The sequence below is a fragment of the Dipodomys spectabilis genome, unplaced genomic scaffold (assembly GCF_019054845.1).
Source record: "Dipodomys spectabilis isolate Male_0828 unplaced genomic scaffold, ASM1905484v1 ptg000043l, whole genome shotgun sequence".
NCBI lineage: Eukaryota > Metazoa > Chordata > Mammalia > Rodentia > Heteromyidae > Dipodomys > Dipodomys spectabilis.
Window position 1 is genome coordinate 21951872 of NW_024870720.1, and position 17901 is coordinate 21969772.

The window sequence follows — 17901 nt, forward strand, 5'->3', positions numbered from 1 at the left end:
TGCCTTGAGCTAAAGAGCTGAGGGACAGTGCCCAGGTCCAGAGTTCAAGTTCTCAAAAACTTTCCTAATAAATTTGGCTTCAAACCACAATTTCACAGGTCTCAATTTCCAGAATAGTTGAATTACTGGCCTAAGCCACCAGAAACCAGAAGAAATGAAGATTTTAAAGGATAGTTCTTCCTTTTCTTGAATAGTTGGCTACATGTATCTTAATACCAGATGGTTACTTGGTAAAAACATGCTTACTTTGCAAAAATATTTTGCCATATTTCTATCTCAGTTAAGAACTTCAATGACAATATTTTATAACACATGTATTTAATCTGACAACTGGAAATGATTGATAAGCAGTGTTAATTTCAAAATAGATATAGAATTTCCTTCAAAATTTTACTTTAATTTTTATAATGTCAATCATCTTTAATGTATATATACGTGGTCACATAAACACTTAAAACAACTGGTTTGCAAAAACTAAACATTTTAAATATTCTGTATTCTATAGCTGCATAATTTTGCCATATTATATATTATAAATGTATATATTTCAAAACATATGAATAATTTATATATGGGTATAAATGTATAATTTTATACATGTATAAATTATGTATAATTTATGAGTATAAACAAATCATTTACAAATGCACATTTCAAAATATTTCAAATTAAAAATATTTAATGATGCCAAAATAAGAACTGAATTGTTATAATATCAGAATTTTGACATAAGTAGATGATGAATAAATAATAAATGTGAGTATTTATGAAAAATTTACTTTTAATGTCTAAAATTCACAAGAAATTAACTAATAATACAAGAAATGTAACACTTCAGTGTATTAGACCATAGAGAAAAAATTGATTATCAAGGTATTATTTGAAATTAGTAGTATTCAAAAAATCTTAACTTTCAAAAATGTTCATAAATTTGTTCAAAGTTTCAGTGCTTGTGATCGTCCCAAAATTATTTTTCATTGATTAACTGTAGCTTCACTTTCATTACTTTAACTATGTTAAATTTGGATCCATCATGCAATTGTATAATTTTTTCAGTAAGAACATTGTTGTTCATGAACTACCACAGCATTATAGCCAGTCTTGACTCTATGATTGGGGAAGTCATGTATTGTGTTTCTGGATATGTTGGGGAAAACGCCTTTTATTTTATTTACAATAAAAATGGAATTATTGCTGATTTCCTATGCACGTATGAATTGAATTTCTTCAAGTAAATCTTATGCTTTTTTTGTGCCCACAGAGACATCTGGATACTCATCAGAAGTGTAAATATCCCAACTAGAAGGGAAAAAGAGAAATAATTACCCTTCTAAATTTATATGATGGAGGCAATAAATTAAAATGGAATATATATAACTTATGAATATTTCTCATATGTTACATAGATTCTTGTCAATTTCTTCATATTCATAAGATATCATCATATGTTCAAACAATATAACTTGAATAAACATAGAGCATCTAGAAGAAAATTTCCATAAAACTCTACATTTTTATATCCCACTATTACAAAAATAAATAATTTTTATGAATGCTTACAATCACAGTCTTTCATATATATATGACTCACCCACGTATTTTCATGACATACACAATATAATAAACCACATAATGATTTAAAGTTATTATCAAAAGAACAACAATGAATGAAATGTATCTCTGAACATACAGAGAGATAATGCAGTTTAACTTTCTATTCTGTATTAAAATGAATGGTATTAAAGATGACCTTCTCAATTCTCCCTAGGCCAACTTTTTTTTAGATTTATTAGAACACAACATACCCAGCCTGAGCATATGCAGAAGCAATCCATACTGAAATGCATAGATACCATTACTTCTTTCCAACAAAAATCTCAGTTCTTAATATAAATATATTTATGTTTCCTTGTTGAGTTTAGACAATAATTATACAGAAATAAATGGTAAATATTATCTCAATACTTTAATATTGGTAAAAAATCAACAACAAGATAAAAATAAAAGCATAAAATCATTTTACAAACATTCTAACTTTTATCTGATTAGGGAACTTATTCCAAGAAAGTACTTCTCATAAAAGTGCATGTCTACCTTCACTTAAAGATTATAATGTCAATAAAGCTTACCTGGCAGTGTTTGAGTCATTATTGTAAAACTAATCCATGATCCAATCTGTGAAAATAAAAGAAACAGGTGAATGAAAATCAATCGTGAATTAACATATTTGAAGTTAATCTAGTGACTTTTTACTTATGACCTTAAGTAGACAATTTTAAAGCATACACGTTGGAAAAGCTTTAAAAAAAAAAGCTTTTTAAAAGCCTTTAATCCTAACTCCTCAGGAGGCTGAGATTTGAGGATAGCTGCTCAAATCCAGCCCGGGGAAGAAAGGCCCAAGAGACTTTTATCTCCAATAAACCACTCAGAAAACAGGAAGTGGTGCTGTGGATCAAGTGTTAGAGCGCTAGTGGAGCTGAAGAGCTGAGGGACTGCACCCAAGCCCAGAGCTCAAGCCCCACGACCGACAAAACAGAAAAAGTGGGTGAAGGTGTGGTTGAGTAACTGCCTCATAAGTATTGAAGCCATACGTACACACATGCAAAGGCAACATTTCAAAATATTTTATGGCAAGGTATTTATGAGCAATTTGTTCTTCCTGAAGCAAAAATTATGGCTAAAATACATTTGTATCCATGTTTTTGATAGGAATTGACTTTATATTGTTGATCTTGCACTTTTAGTGTAGCTTTCCATATTTTTTTATTTATTTTTTGCCAGATCTAGGGCTTGAATTCTGGCCCTGGGCATTGTCCCTGAGCTCTTTTTTGCTCATGGCTGGTGTACTCTTACCACTTGAGCCACTGTGCTGTGAGTAATTGGAGACAAGATGGAGACAAGAGTCTCACAGATATTTCATGCATGGGCTGGTTTTGAACTATGATCCTCAGATTACAACCTTGTGGTGACTAGAATTACAGGTAAGAGCTAGAGGTGCCCAACTAAGGTCTTCATATATATTTTACATATTAAAATATGATACATATAAAGCATATATATATACAATAAATTATCAAATACTACTTTACAGATAAATATGACATACCTCATAAGTGTAGTTAGGACATGAAACCAGGAAAAACATCCATGTAAGAGGGTTATAATTTGGACTTGGGAAACAAGCATTATTTCCTTTTAGAAAAAAATAATCAGTGATGTTACACATTGAAAGATTGACTATATGCTTATTTTACACACTAGATAATATGTAAACATAAATTTATAGCCATCTAATTTATAAACTCAAAAGGAATCTACTTTCAAATGTTTTGAGCTTTTTTATTTTCAAATTTATTAAAATGTTATGAGCTTTTCTTTATTCTCATATTTATTAAAATTTGAAAATTCAAACAGTAATGTCTTTCTTTCATTATTTTCAAATGTTTATTACAAAGGAAATGTATAGAGGGTTTACAGTTACACAAGTGAGTTAATGAATACACTTCTTTTTCAACAGTGTTACCCCCTCCCTCATTTTCTTACAGATTTTTCCCTACTGTTGGTAGGAATGTAAACTCATTCAGCAACCCTGGAAAGCAGTATGGAAGTTGCTCAAATGAGTAAACATAGAGCTTCCTTATGACTCAGCAATCCCACACCTTGGCTTTTATGAACTGATCAAAAACCAGCCACACTAAAGTTACCAGCACAACCAGATTCAGTGCAGCATGGTTAAGATATAGAATCAACCTAGATGCCCCTCAGTGAACAAATAGAGCATGAAAATATGATATATAAATGTTATATACATATGTATAAATGTGATGCACACACACACTCACACAATGGAATTCTATACTTTCATCACAAAGAATCATATTGTCCCACTCATAAACAAATGGAAATACTTGGAAAATATGATATTAAGTGAAGCAAACTATACCCCCAAAGACATAGGTTTCATGCTATAAGCTTTGGACTTGCATTATATTGTCTAACCACCTCCATGACTATTTTATTAAAAAAACAACTCAGTTACATGGAGGTAATCATTTTCTTAAGATTTATATAAAATAATAAATATGATTATTTTGTATATATTTCTAGATGTAGGTGTGTTTCATGCTAAAAGTATGAAATATGTTTTGATAATTGCATGTATCTTCAAAATCCTCTTTGCTATCAAAATGCATGTGTTTGATCAAGATTATTAAATACTTCAAAACAGTACCGAAGTAGTTAAAATCCAAACCGAATTTTATAAGAATATTATTTAAATCAGAAGAGTCCGAAAAATATGTCATAAGAGTATTAAACTGAATCAATATAGTTAATTCTGAAATGCCATATGAATTATGTCTGCTACAAAATCAGGAATATTATTTACGGCTCTCATCATGTCCAGCATATTGTCACTTAATTTCTATTCTTTGTTTTCCCCCCTCAGGAAACTTTTTTGAAAATAAGCAATCATTTCAAGTTGAACTTTGAGCTGTGACATTTGTAAAGATAAATATGAATTACAAGACTGATGTTTTATTCACTGTACTAGGTATACTCAGAAAAACAAAGCACTGAAACTCTTTTAGTTACAACACAAAAATCATAATAAAAAGTCACTGGGGTAGAAATATCAGCATAAAAAACATATACAAGTACTCTGTAGATCTCTGCACTACTCATCTTTAAGAAAGAAAAAAATATGTATAGAATTTAATGCTACTAGTGCTGCAGCACATCTAGGTAATTAAAGCTATATAATCTATTAATTAAAGTGCTCACACATTACTCAAAGGAATAAACAGTTGAGAAAACTATGCAATTTAAAGCTACTGATTTTCAGAGACAGAATATGTACACAGGACAGTCTGAGATATGACCCCCTAGATTCTGTTTTTAATCCCTAGAAGTGGGGAAAAATCAGCAGTATACAAATTCACATTTTTAGCTTCTTTTTTAAAATATTTTTATTGTACAGATACTATACAGAAGAGTTACAGTTACATGAGTAAGATAATGAGTACATTTCCTATGGAGCATTATTACCCCCCCTTTTTATTTCCCCTTCTATCCTTTCCCTCCCCACCTTACCAACTCCTCCCTCCCCCACTTCGAAATTGTAAAGTTTGTTTTCAACATAGTGTCTTGTACATCTCATTATTACAATGGATCAACCTATATAGGATGAAGTTAAGTGTAATTCACATTTTTGTACATGTATTTTTCAGGTTAAATACTGACTATGTTATATGTAAAGAGACATATATGTATAAAAAGTAGGTTGATTATTTTCATTGTACTATCATACAAGTTTATTGTGTATTACTAAATAGTACCATCCATCATGATATTTTTTTTCAAAATATAGTTTTAATACAAAATCTGTTAAATGAAATAATAGAGTATTCATTGCATTAAAATCTTATATAATCAGGCTTCATCCCTAATTATATTGATAGACTGACTGCTTTAAGTAGTATTGCTTGAAGAAAGATCTCACTTGTCATCCTGGCCCTCTGAATACTGCTTATTGAAGAGAGAGCAACCTATGCCAACACTACAGTCCCTTTTTGTTTTAATTAAAAACTTCTCTTGGATCAGTATTTTAAATTGATGACTCAGTTCAGGACAATCTGGGTTGTTCAACCTCTCTTTAGAATGTTGAGTTCTTTCTTTGGAGACATTTATTGTTACTGTTAATCTTTGAATGCAAACATGATTTTTTTCCTCTTTATAAAGTCATTTCTTTACTATCATTGTAATACTTATCTCCATCTTGCATTTCAAGGATGCAAGTTGGAGATCAGTATAATCTGCATTCATGAAAAATCATTTGCACCATAAGTCGGCAAAATGAGTGACTGGTGAATTCCAGGTATATCACTCACAAACATGTCTGTGGTGTTAGGAATTATCATAATAGGCAGGCATCCTATAGTTGAATATATTCATACAGTGCTGCAAATACTTGGAATGATAGGCATAGGAGAAAGAACAAACTAATCAGGATTGCTAGAATGAACATTAATATGTAAGTGGACATGAAATATGTGTATCAATTGCATATTGAATGGAAGAGTTAATAAACAATTGAGAAATAATGATATTGTTCCATTTGAAAAGAAATGGGGGGGCCTGGGAGAACGGGAGGGAAGGTGCTGGGTGGGGAGGGGAGATGGGAAGAATGGGAAGAGATGGGAAGGGGAAACAAAGGAGGAGGCAACAATGCTTAATAAAAAATGTACTCATTTCCTTGCTCATGTAACTGTACAGTATTTTCACAAATAAAAAATAAAATAAATAAAATAAAGTACCCAGAAAAAAAAGATTAAGAACACTGAGCTAAGCGATGGGAAGGAATGTGATCGGTGAGAACGTTGAAAAGGTGACATTGATCAAGATACATCCTATTTATAAACTGCTTTGTCAATGGCATCTCCTTTGTACAGCTACATAAAGATAAGAAAGAAAACATTTATAAAACAAAGGAGGGGTAACAATGCTTGATAGGAAATATAATCATTACCTTGTTCTTGTAACTGTCATCCCTCTTTACAGTATCTTTACCATAAAAAATTCACAAAGGTCTATCAAAATCAAATACAGGGACAACAAGGAATATGCCATAGGGAGAAGAACATACAAAAATATCACTTAAAAATAACAAAGAAAAACTTCTTGTATCCATATCTCTTGGCATCACCTTGTATGGTCATATGTGCATAACTTTTGAGATTTTTCTTCTCATCTGATAAGATTGTCCTATATGTATTCTAGATATTGCAAATAGGGGAAACCATGGGACCTATGTTTCTCTGGGTCTGGCTTACTTCATTTAATGTGATTTTTTCCAAGTCTTTCCATTTCCTAACAAATATAATGTACATTAATCATATTCACATGCTCATTAGAACTGTACAAGAAGATCCAATGTTAATCATATTTATTTGAAGTTTGCAATCTTTCATTATGTACAGTAAGTTATTGGAATTCCCAAAATAAAAATAATGAAAGACCTAAACTGTCAGAAGTCTTTGAGTTAGTAAATTACATAATTAGCACATTTTATAGAGATAATTAAGCAATACATTGCTTCATTGTCAATTTTATGTTACTCAACTTAGCTAATTTCAGATATCTAAAACAGGAGTTTTGCCTAATATTTGCATGGATGGCATGGAGATATCCAACTGCATTTCATTTTAAAGGAAGTACTATGTAATGCATTTGATTCAAATATAGAAAATAGGAACAAGCTGGGCACCGGTGGCTCAAGCCTGTAATCCTAGTTACTCAGGAGGCTAAAATCTGAGGATTATGGTTCAAAGACAGCTTGGGCAGGAAACTCCATGAGACTCTTATCACCAATAAAACCAGTAGACAACCGGAAGTAGCTCTGTGGCTCACAGGGTAGAGCACTGGCCTTGAGCTGAAGAGCACAGGGGCAGCGCCCAAGCCCAGAGTTCAAGCTCCATGACCAACGATAAAAGAAAAGAAAAGAAAAAAAGAAAACAGGAACAAAACTAAAAAATGTTTCTGTCCTCATTCCAACAATTACTAAAAGTTGTATTGCTTCATAAAATAATTATTAACAACTTCAATCTGAGAATAAAAAGGAAAAGAAACTAACCTGTGTGATTTGGATGAGCTAACATCACATTGATGAAATGATTCCCAGCTTCACAAATCTGTAAAATATATTAAATATTTTCAGTGTGATATTTCTATTCTTATTAAAATATATTGTAAACAAATATAAACCCAATTCAATATATTAAATGGAGAGATTATATATATTAGTAAATATACATATATTATATGTGTATATTATATTCTTATATATGCACTATTGTATATATTATATACTATTATATGCATTTATTAATATAATATATGTATCTATAAATATACATATATACATGTGTATGATTATATACATATTATATATATTATGATATATAATAACTGTAAGAAGAAATTTTATGACAAGCTGTATGTGGGCATATTAAATCCAATATTACTAATCATGGTAGGTTACAAATTATGAAGATATTTTTTGGCTCTCTTTGATAACTAATTCAATATGCCTCATTAATTAGAAGGTGCTAGCCAGACATACTAGTGCATTCCTGTAATTTCAGCTTCTCAGGAAGGGGAAGTGGGAACACAATAAATTCAAAGCCATCCTGGGAAAAATTTAAGCAGACTTAATTCCAAAAATAAGTATAAAACAAAATGATTGGGGTGCATGTCTCTGTTAGGCCCAAGGCCATGGAAGCATCATAAATACTGGAGAAAAGAAGAAAAGGGATCAAAAAACAAAGGAAGGAATAAAGTAGGAAGGAGAAAGGCAGCAAGAGGAGAGAGAAAGGAGACAAAAAGGAAAGGAGAGAGAGACAGAAAGAGACAGAGAGAAGGCTATTCTTGTATATAATTAGAGTTTGATGCAATGACACAGACATCTGAAAGATATTTTCGTGGGATCTCTTCATTATGTATGTTTTACCAGTAATCCCTTTCATAGGGCATTATGATTCAACAAGATCAAGGGCTTGCTACCTACTCCTGGGCCTGCTACCTACTTCTGTCCCCAATTCCGAATGTGCGCTATCTAAAGTGAAGAGTCACATTGTTTGCAATGCTTACCTTACCTGACAACACATTGGTTCCTCACATAAGGACTATTATGGATAAAAGATTATGACATTCAATAATCATTATTGCTTAGACTTACTCAACTTTTATCTACAGTAAATCCCCAAGTGGAGTATATTATTGAAACAATTTCCAAATAGTTTTTTTTAAACATATGCAATTCCATTATTTTCCTTTCAGTTATTTCTGTGTGCATTTGTTCAGATATAGTACGTTCTATATGCTTGAATTTCTGAATGACATAAACTAGTGAATAACAGCATATATTTGACATATTCAAATAGGAAAGAAACAGAATGAAAGGGATTTATCACCTCTTCTATTATATAAAAAGGTTTATTGTCTTTTCTGTTATAGAAAATGATTTAACACCTATTCTGTTATATAAAAATGCCACTGAACCAGTCATCTTCAGGGGATTAATTCAATTAATGTTCAATTTTTATTTGAAGAGCCAGGAAACAACGTAATTACAAATTTCATACCAAAAATCATATATTGTAGTTGGAGGTATTTTATATCCTAAATTTTCACAAAAAGGGCAAAGTTCACTTTTGGATATTTATTAATCTACATTGGGCAAATTTTGTTTCATTGTGGTATTTTCATACATTTATACAATGAATCCCAATCAAAGTCAACATGCTCTTTCTTTTAAAATATTTAACAGGGGCTGGGAAGGTGGCTCAGTGATAGAGTGCTTGCCTTGCATGCATGAGGTCCTGGGTTCAATTCCTCAGTATCACATAAGCAGAAAAAGGCAGAAGTGGCACTGGCTCATGTGGTAAAGTCCTAGCATTGAGCTGAATTGCTGAGGGACAGTGCCCATGCCCAGAGGTCAGGCCCCATGATCACAATATGACATGCAGACATATATATGTATGACATACGTATATATATTCAACAATTTTTATTATTCTGTTTGCATTCATGTGAATAAAATGCTTCAAGCATGTTCATCTTTATTTATCTCCACTATTAACCCTCCTCCCTTCTGCTGGAACTCAGCCCCCTGGCAGAACCTCTATCACTTTCCTACCATTATTCATTTATCCGTGAGCACTAATTATAACAAGGGATTTCAGATGTACATATATGTTGATAATGATACCTCTTTTAACTGCTTTACCTTTCTCTATCCTTACACCCCTACTAGTCATAGCTTTCATTATGATTCTTTATGCCATCTGTATATATACTTGAAATTTATTTGAAATCCTTTATACTCCATCATTCTTTTTCCCTCTCCCATTCTCTTCATTCCTATAAACAGTCCCAAACTTAGAATCATGATCTCTGTCTGTCTGCCACACCACTCTCTCTCTCTCTCTCTCTCGCTCTCTCTCTCTCTTTCTCTCTCTCTCTTTCTCTCTCTCTCCTCTCTCCTCTCTCTCTCCCCCCTCTCTCTCTCCTCTCTCTCTCTCATTGTGTGTATACATGGGTCCATGAATTTGTATGCCCTTTGAATCTAGCATCCATAATATAGGAGTAAAAATATACCATTATTTCTGGTATTTGAAGAACCTTCCTAATGATATCCCTAGTTTTTACACTAATTTACATTCCCACCAGGAGTGTATGGCATCAATGAAAATATTTGTTTTTGTTTTCTTGATGATTTCCATCCTGGCTACATTTTGAAATGCCATCTTGGTGTAATTTTAATTTTTATTTCCTTTATAGCTAAGCATATTGGTCATTTTTTCATGTTCCTATCAGCCATTTTGGATTTCTGAGAACTGTTTTCCCTGTTCCTTTTTTTTAATTTATTTTTTATTGTGAAAATACTGTACAGAGGGGTTACAATTACATGGGCAAGATAATGAGTACATTTCTTATCAAGCATTGTAACCTCCTCCTTTGTTTCCCCTTACCATCCCTTCCCATCCTCCCCCGCCCCCCATGTTTTCTCTGTTTCTTAATTGGGTTATTTGCTCATCTGAAGTTTAATTATTTGAGCTATCTTTATACTCTTTGGGTTATGTCTTGGTTCTGGAGATTGTTTTATTGCTGTACAGACAGTTTGCAGTAGTTCTACTTGACTACTCTTCTTTTTTCCTCTTGGGGAAATTCAGAAGTTAAAAAAAAAAGCTAACTATGACTATAACTCCCAAGGTTTTCCTTATGTGTCGTGTATTATATTTAAAGTTTCAGGTATTACTTCAAGTTCTTTGATCTACTTGGAGTTCAATTTGATAGAAGGTGAAAGATAGAAGTCACATTTCTAGTCTCTTATAAGAAAGTAACTAGTTTTGCCAATATCATTGGCCAAATAGGTTGTCTTTTTTTCCCCCAAAATGTTTCTGTATATTTTGAGGTCATTGGTCAAAAATCTCATATCTGTGGTGTTTTATTCCTAGGCTTTCTACTCTTTGTTCTTCAGGTCTATGGGTCTATAATGGCTGTTTAACTAATTAAAATGACCTCTTCTCATTGTTCTCCCCTTAGAGTGTAATTTGAACTTTGACCTTGGGATACATCTGGCATTACACTTTATCTTGAGATTGTTTATGTTACTCACAGTCTTTTATAATTCCACATGAATTTTGGATTGGTTTTTCTGTTTCTGTGATGACATTGTGGGTTTGATGTGCATTGCACTGAATCTATAGATTGCTTTTGGGGGCAGAGCCATTTTCATGATATTAATTCTGGAAATTTCAGAGTATAAGATATCTTCCCATTGCTTTTTATCATTATGTAAATCTGTATACAATGTCTTTCTGACACATTTTTCATTGCATTAATTGATAATAGTCATTTCATTCATTAAATTAAGATAAAGAATCTACCAAATATTTCATTCTTTGTTTTGATTGAAGGATCATCTATTTTTAATTTCTTTGTAACAAAAATGATAGTGCCAATAGCAACAATAATCATAAATTATGGTTCATATTTTCTTATATTTGAAATCATTTTTTGATTTGTGAATTGGTTTTAATTATAGTATTGATATGTATTCATAATGTAGAATATGATTTGATAGGATAAGCAAACATTTATTCAGATGAATAAATCTCATTTCTTATAACTCATATTGTATGTTAATAAACTTCCACATATTTTCTGTTGAAGAAAATTGAAATATAATAGAATAATCAGGATAGTAGAATATCTATTAATAGGTACAAATTAACTTTTGAAAATAGTGACAAAACCTAAAATAAAACTTCAGAGATTACATTTATTTTGTGTGTGATAAAAATACATTATAATGTAATTATATTTGTAAACGTATTGGGTAAACTTATAAAATGAGATCTTTTATTGAATAAATTGTGCTGTGATAGATTCCACATTAAGTCATAAATGACAAACTACAGTATTTTATTTTAGAATTTGTATCAAACTGTTCTATCTTCTGATTTTAATTTGAATTATTACTATTCCTATCAGCATGTTTCAAGTGAAAATCATAAATTATATTAAAACATATATTAAGCTAGCATAATAAAATTTCCAAGTTTAGTTTCTGAAGAAAATTTTGCTGGACAAAATATCAAGCAAAGGTAGGTAGGAAGCTTGATTTCTGTGTTTGCTATTATTATTATAGGTGATTTGGAGGGCTGAGTTGAATGTAAAGGGCAAATGAAGACATCCTACAGAGCATTTGTTTTAATTCTGCAATGGAAAATATCTGTAAATTTTTATATGCTTTTTTATTGTAAAAATACTGGACAGAGGGGTTACAATTACATGAGTAAGGTAAGGAGCATATTTTCTATTGAACATTGTTACCTCCTTCTTTATTTTTCCCCTACCATCTCTTCCCTCTTCACCTCCTCAACTCCTCCCTCCCTCCCCTGAAGTTGTAAAGTTAGTTTTCAACATAGTGTCTTGTACATCTCATTGTTATAATGGGTCATCCTGCATCCTTATTTCAGCATTTTGTTATTTTCCTTCCCCTCCCCAAATTATAAAAATGTATATACAAGATGCAGGGCACCAGAATCAGTAGATGAATGAATCAAGAAAATGTGGTATATATACAATGGAATTTTATGTCTCCATCAGAAAGAACAACATCACCCCATTTGTTAGGAAATGGAAACACTTGGAAAAAATTATATTAAGTGAAGTAAGCCAGGCCCAAAGAAACGTAAGTCTCATGCTTTCCCTTAATTGCAATACACCTAGGACAAACAGAAAAGGTCAAAAGCTATAAACATATGAACATATAAGATGATGTTAAGCAAAATCAACCCCAAGATAGGCCCACAAGTAGTTTTTTTCTTACTTGTTATTGGTTTTAACATATTTATAATGTCATATGTGATTTTTTTGTTTCTTTTGTAAGTTCTTCCCCCACAGTATAATACCTGTTAATACCTGTTAATCTTTACAATGAGTCGACATAAGTAGGCAAAGTAATGCTATTCTTCATAACCCAATCAGAGCAGAGTGCTGGAAATTAAGGCTCTTCACTGTAGCTTACTATTTGTCCTTGATTCACCTCATTCATAAGCATCACTCTTTTTAAAAGCAGTTTCCTGGCTTTTCTGTGGTTCTTACTGCAAGGCTCCACATGCTACATCTATTAAAGCCTTTAATATATTCTTCTCATTGGACTCTACACTAATCAAAAATTACCTCTTCTATGCCTAAGGCTCCTTTCACCCAAATCATACAAGACAAGGCATGCCTACTTGAGACTCACATATTTTTTCTTCTCCAGGAATATTTGGATTTTTCTAAAAATAAAATCCCTGAAATGAATGGCAACAATAAAGACAAAAATGGGCAAAGTGATTTTCAGGACTTTGAATACTTATCTTAAATGTTAATATCTACATGTTTAATTTGGTAAGTTACTGAGAAGAGTAAAAGAGAAAATGGAAACAAATATTTAAAAAATACTTATTGAGCTAACTGGAAAGACATAATTGCTTTCTACAATGTGAACATAAAGTGGAGAGGAAACATTGGTAATGAAAATAGGGATTTTTACTTACATAAAGCATAACCCATTGACAACTTTGAGTATAGCAATTTTATTTGTTGCTTTGTAAGTAGGATTAGATTATGAGAATGAAAACTGTTAAACTATGAAGAAATGAAAATAGTCTCCATAGGTCCCATAGTTTCCTTTGTTATAATTAGTATACATCTAGGATAATCTTAGCAGATGAGACAAATAGCTCAATAGCTATGTACCTATATGGTCATTTAAGATGGTGCTAATCAAAGTGAACCACCAGACATGAACACAAGAGGCTTTTCTTTGTGGTTGTTCTTAATGTACTATATTATTTTTTTTCTTTTGTGATTTTTTCCCCCTATGGTTTATCCCATGTTGTCAGTGGGTTCAATTTTTGTACCCTGTGTATTGTGTATAAATTTATTTGAATTAGGGGAGAGAAGAGGAACAACAAAATGGTTAGTCAAAGGACAAAGGGGAACCTATGCAACAATGATATTCACAAGGTTAGATGTTGGAAATGATCTGTACAACTTGGGGAGGGATTGAGAATGAGGGATAAAATGAGGGAAGGGGTAACAAGTTCGACAAGAAATGTACTTATTACCTTATTTATGTAACTGTAACCCCTCTGTATATCACCTTGATGATAAATTAAAATTAAAAAGAAAAAAGAAAATAGTCTTTATCTACTATTTTGACAAGAGTAGAACAAATTTGCACCTAAAATTTTTAAACATTAATATTCTATTCTCTATTAATTTTTCTGTATTTTTATCTGTTTATTTTTCCCTGTAAATTTCTGAATCCTGGATATGCTAGAATGAGCAAAAAGTCAGAAAAATATTAAAGTACAGGAAAAATATCTTTACAATATAACTTTAATTTGGCACAACTCATTGAAATCAAAAAAATATCCAAGAATAAATTAGTTGCCACATTTTGGTTTCCATTATGTGCATAGATTTTGTTTCATTTACAACATATTTTGCATAAAATATTAGATAATTCTGCATGGCAGTAAAATAAATCAGAGGGAATCTAAGAGAAAATTATAATTGTTAATAGATCAAAAAAATGAAAGCTACACCTGACCAAGAATCAACTACCATCAAAATATCACTCTATGTAATTCTAATATGTCATTTTCTTGCCAGATGATAAGCTAATTCTTCATAACAACAAAAGCTTGATCAACTTTAAATGAGTAATGTATTTCTTCATTTGTTAAAGAATGACAAGATCAATAAATAAGAACCAGAACTTGGGCAAGTATAATATTTTGTGAGCAGAAATTAGTAATTTTCAAATGAGATACAATTTTTGTTCAATAGTGAATTATTCAGGGGCTGGGAAGGTGGCTCAGTGGTAGAGCGCTTGCCTTGCATGCATGAGGCCCTGGATTCGATTCCTCAGCACCACATCAGCAAAAAGAAAAAAAAGCCAGAAGTGGCGCTGTGGTCCAAGTAGTAGAGTGCTAGCCTTGAGCTGAAGAGCTGAGGCACAGCGCCCGGCCCAGAGTTCAGGCCCCATGACTGGACCCTCCTCGCAAACAAAATAGTGAATTATTCAATGTCAATCATTTTCTCTCTCATTCTTTTTCTCTTGCAATTGAATTCACTGCATGCTGTTAAACTTTTAATATAAAATGAACCAAGCAACTCAATGGCAGCAATGGAAAAGAGGGAATAGCCGACACTACACAAAAAGAAAGGAATGTACACATCAGCCAATGTGGAAGAAATAACTCTTGTCAAACTCATAGAACTCATGAACTTTATAGACTACAATAGACAATTTGCCCCATGAAAGTTAGAATGTGTTTGTGACTTTAAGCATCCCTATCCCACAATACTGTAAAATTTGTGAAATTATGTAATCACTTAATCACAATAAAGAATTTGCAAAAAAAAAAAAAAGGAGAAAATTTTTTGGGTGTAAAATATGTTGTTTATTCTTTTCTAACAATTTCTATCTATACATTAAGAATTCATACCCACAGGTTCTCAATTATCCTGAATGCGTTCAATTAACATGAATGACTTTGTAAATTTTCCTTATATATGGAATCCTGAAATATAGGTAAGTCTCCTGGACCAGATGATCTCTGCATATTTTATTAGATCATCAGTTATTAATCCTTTAATGTCATCCAGTTACTAAAATGTATATAAATTAGAAATATTATTTGTAAAATATTAAATCTCATTTGCATACATATGACAGTTATTAAGAAATACCAGGTCTGGTAGGCTTCTTGTATTTGTCATCATTGTTTTTGTTTTTAGGAAAAGCATAGCATCTCTCATCTGATCTGTGATTTTCTACTTGCTATGGAATGGAATCATATTCATTATTTTCACTTTTACTTTTTTTTCATATCCTCAACACTACCTACCTATCCTGAAACCATAAGCTTTTCTTTTTTATCTTATCTATCAAGAACAGTAATGAGAGAAGAATTTTAACAATGGAGGATGAATTCATGTGAGTATAATGTGTATTAAAGTGAAATAATTATGTACCTAATAAAATAAAGCATTTCAAATATATAGTGTAACCACATTGATTTGTATATAATTCAATGAAAATTCATGCTGGCTTATAGAATGTTGTGAAGAATCAGATTGAGAACAATCTGAAAATAGCTGATATTTTGGATAAAATCCCCAGAAGAAATAAAGTAGAGAAAAGAAAAAAGAAAAGAAGGAAGGAAGGAACAACCAAATGAATGAACAAATAAATGAGAGCAAGAAAGAAAAAGAAAAAAGAAAACCTTTGTGTTCATATTGAGTTAGATAAATTTAACATTCTTCTTGAAAGAATTTTGGATATTTACATTCAAATTCGTAATTTTTTTTTACTCCTAGAGGTTTGTAAGTTGGTAAATGTGGAGATAACAGGAAGAAGTGACTGTGAATATTTGCTATACTTTTAATTCTTGAAAGGTTTAGAATGCTAATGACTAGATTACAGTTATTTGACTTGCTCCATTGCATATATTATTACATCTATCATTTCAAATAGATTACATTCATCACATAGAAATTCTTCATATACAATGCGTTTTGTAAGCTTACCAAAAACAAAGTTGAAGAAGTATCAAATAGACATGTGATACCTACCAGAAAATTGATAGCAGACACTGTGATTTGCCTGGTTCCAAATGCTAAACGATAGGAAAAGAAGACATTATGGGGAAAAAAACTTTATTTTTCTGAGTCACACTCTACAAAAATATACAGACATATTTCCAAGTATTATTGGATATAACTACTCTCTAACCAACTATTAATGTAGATAACTACTCTCTAACCAATGGTACTGTGCATATTCCATCTTCTCTACCATGACCAAAGTGTCTTTGGGATGCTGTATTAAATTCTATGTTAAGTAATAGAACTGGTTATATGGTCTTGGGTAAGTGTATACAGATACTTACATTTTTCTAAGAAATAATGGTGTTGATTTTGGACATTGATCTTTTTTTTGTAGCTGGGATTATTAACATGACCCACCAACTTTTTCCTTCAGGTGGAGTACCACTTACTTTATTTGGTGTAGCCTTGAACTTCAGTTCTTTTATCTCTACCTCCAAAGTTAATAGAATTATAAACATAATCTCTGGAAGTTACCTGAAAATTTATACTTTTCTGCAAATGCTTTTTAATCACCGATTTATACATAAAGAAAATATGCTTTTATTACCTTGTATTTCATGTGAGAAGGTAATCTTTCCACAGCTCCTCTCATTAAACGTATATGAAATAACATATCTATGTATAAAGGTTTTATAAGTATGTCTTATGATGAATTAGTTAAAATCAATTATTGTCATTTAAATGGAAAAGAATTTAATGATTTGATTCCTCTTGTGTACTTGGGCTGTGGTATGAGAAGAGGAAACTTAATACTAGATAAGAAAATGGAATTGCTCAGTCACAACAATACTATGAACTAGGATTTGATCTTGACTCACTGAGCTTTTCTTAAAATTGCTGCTGATTTGAGTCAAGTAATTACTTAATTAAGTTAAAAGTAGAAAGCAATGTGTTGGAGAAACAAATGCTCTATTTTTCCATAATGAATATTTAAAATAATGATTATCATTAATTTTTAAACATTTGTTAATTAATAGTAAATAATTGTATAACTATATGAAAATTTTCCTTTCCAATCTTCACCTTTCCTAGTATCAAATCTCATAGTATTGTATCATCAGTTAATTTGACTCAAGATTGTTTAGTGATTAAAAAACTTAAAGTAAAAAAACAAAAACAAAAACAAAAACTTGAAGTCAGCAATTTAGTCTTTCAAGTCTTTCA

General features: G+C 31.4%; 1 protein-coding gene across 1 annotated transcript in view; it reads right to left on the bottom strand.

Moving 5' to 3' along the window:
* Window positions 1–774: 774 nt before the first annotated feature.
* Window positions 775–17901, bottom strand: part of Tecrl (trans-2,3-enoyl-CoA reductase like) — a 71012-nt gene continuing 53885 nt past the window's right edge. Inside the window, exons 8-12 of the mRNA XM_042678329.1 lie at window positions 16702–16745; window positions 7631–7688; window positions 3107–3192; window positions 2130–2175; window positions 775–1299 (exon numbers count right to left, since the gene is read on the bottom strand). Of these exons, the coding sequence (XP_042534263.1) occupies window positions 1172–1299; window positions 2130–2175; window positions 3107–3192; window positions 7631–7688; window positions 16702–16745 (362 nt within the window). The 3' untranslated portion in view covers window positions 775–1171. The remainder of the gene's footprint in view (window positions 1300–2129; window positions 2176–3106; window positions 3193–7630; window positions 7689–16701; window positions 16746–17901) is intronic.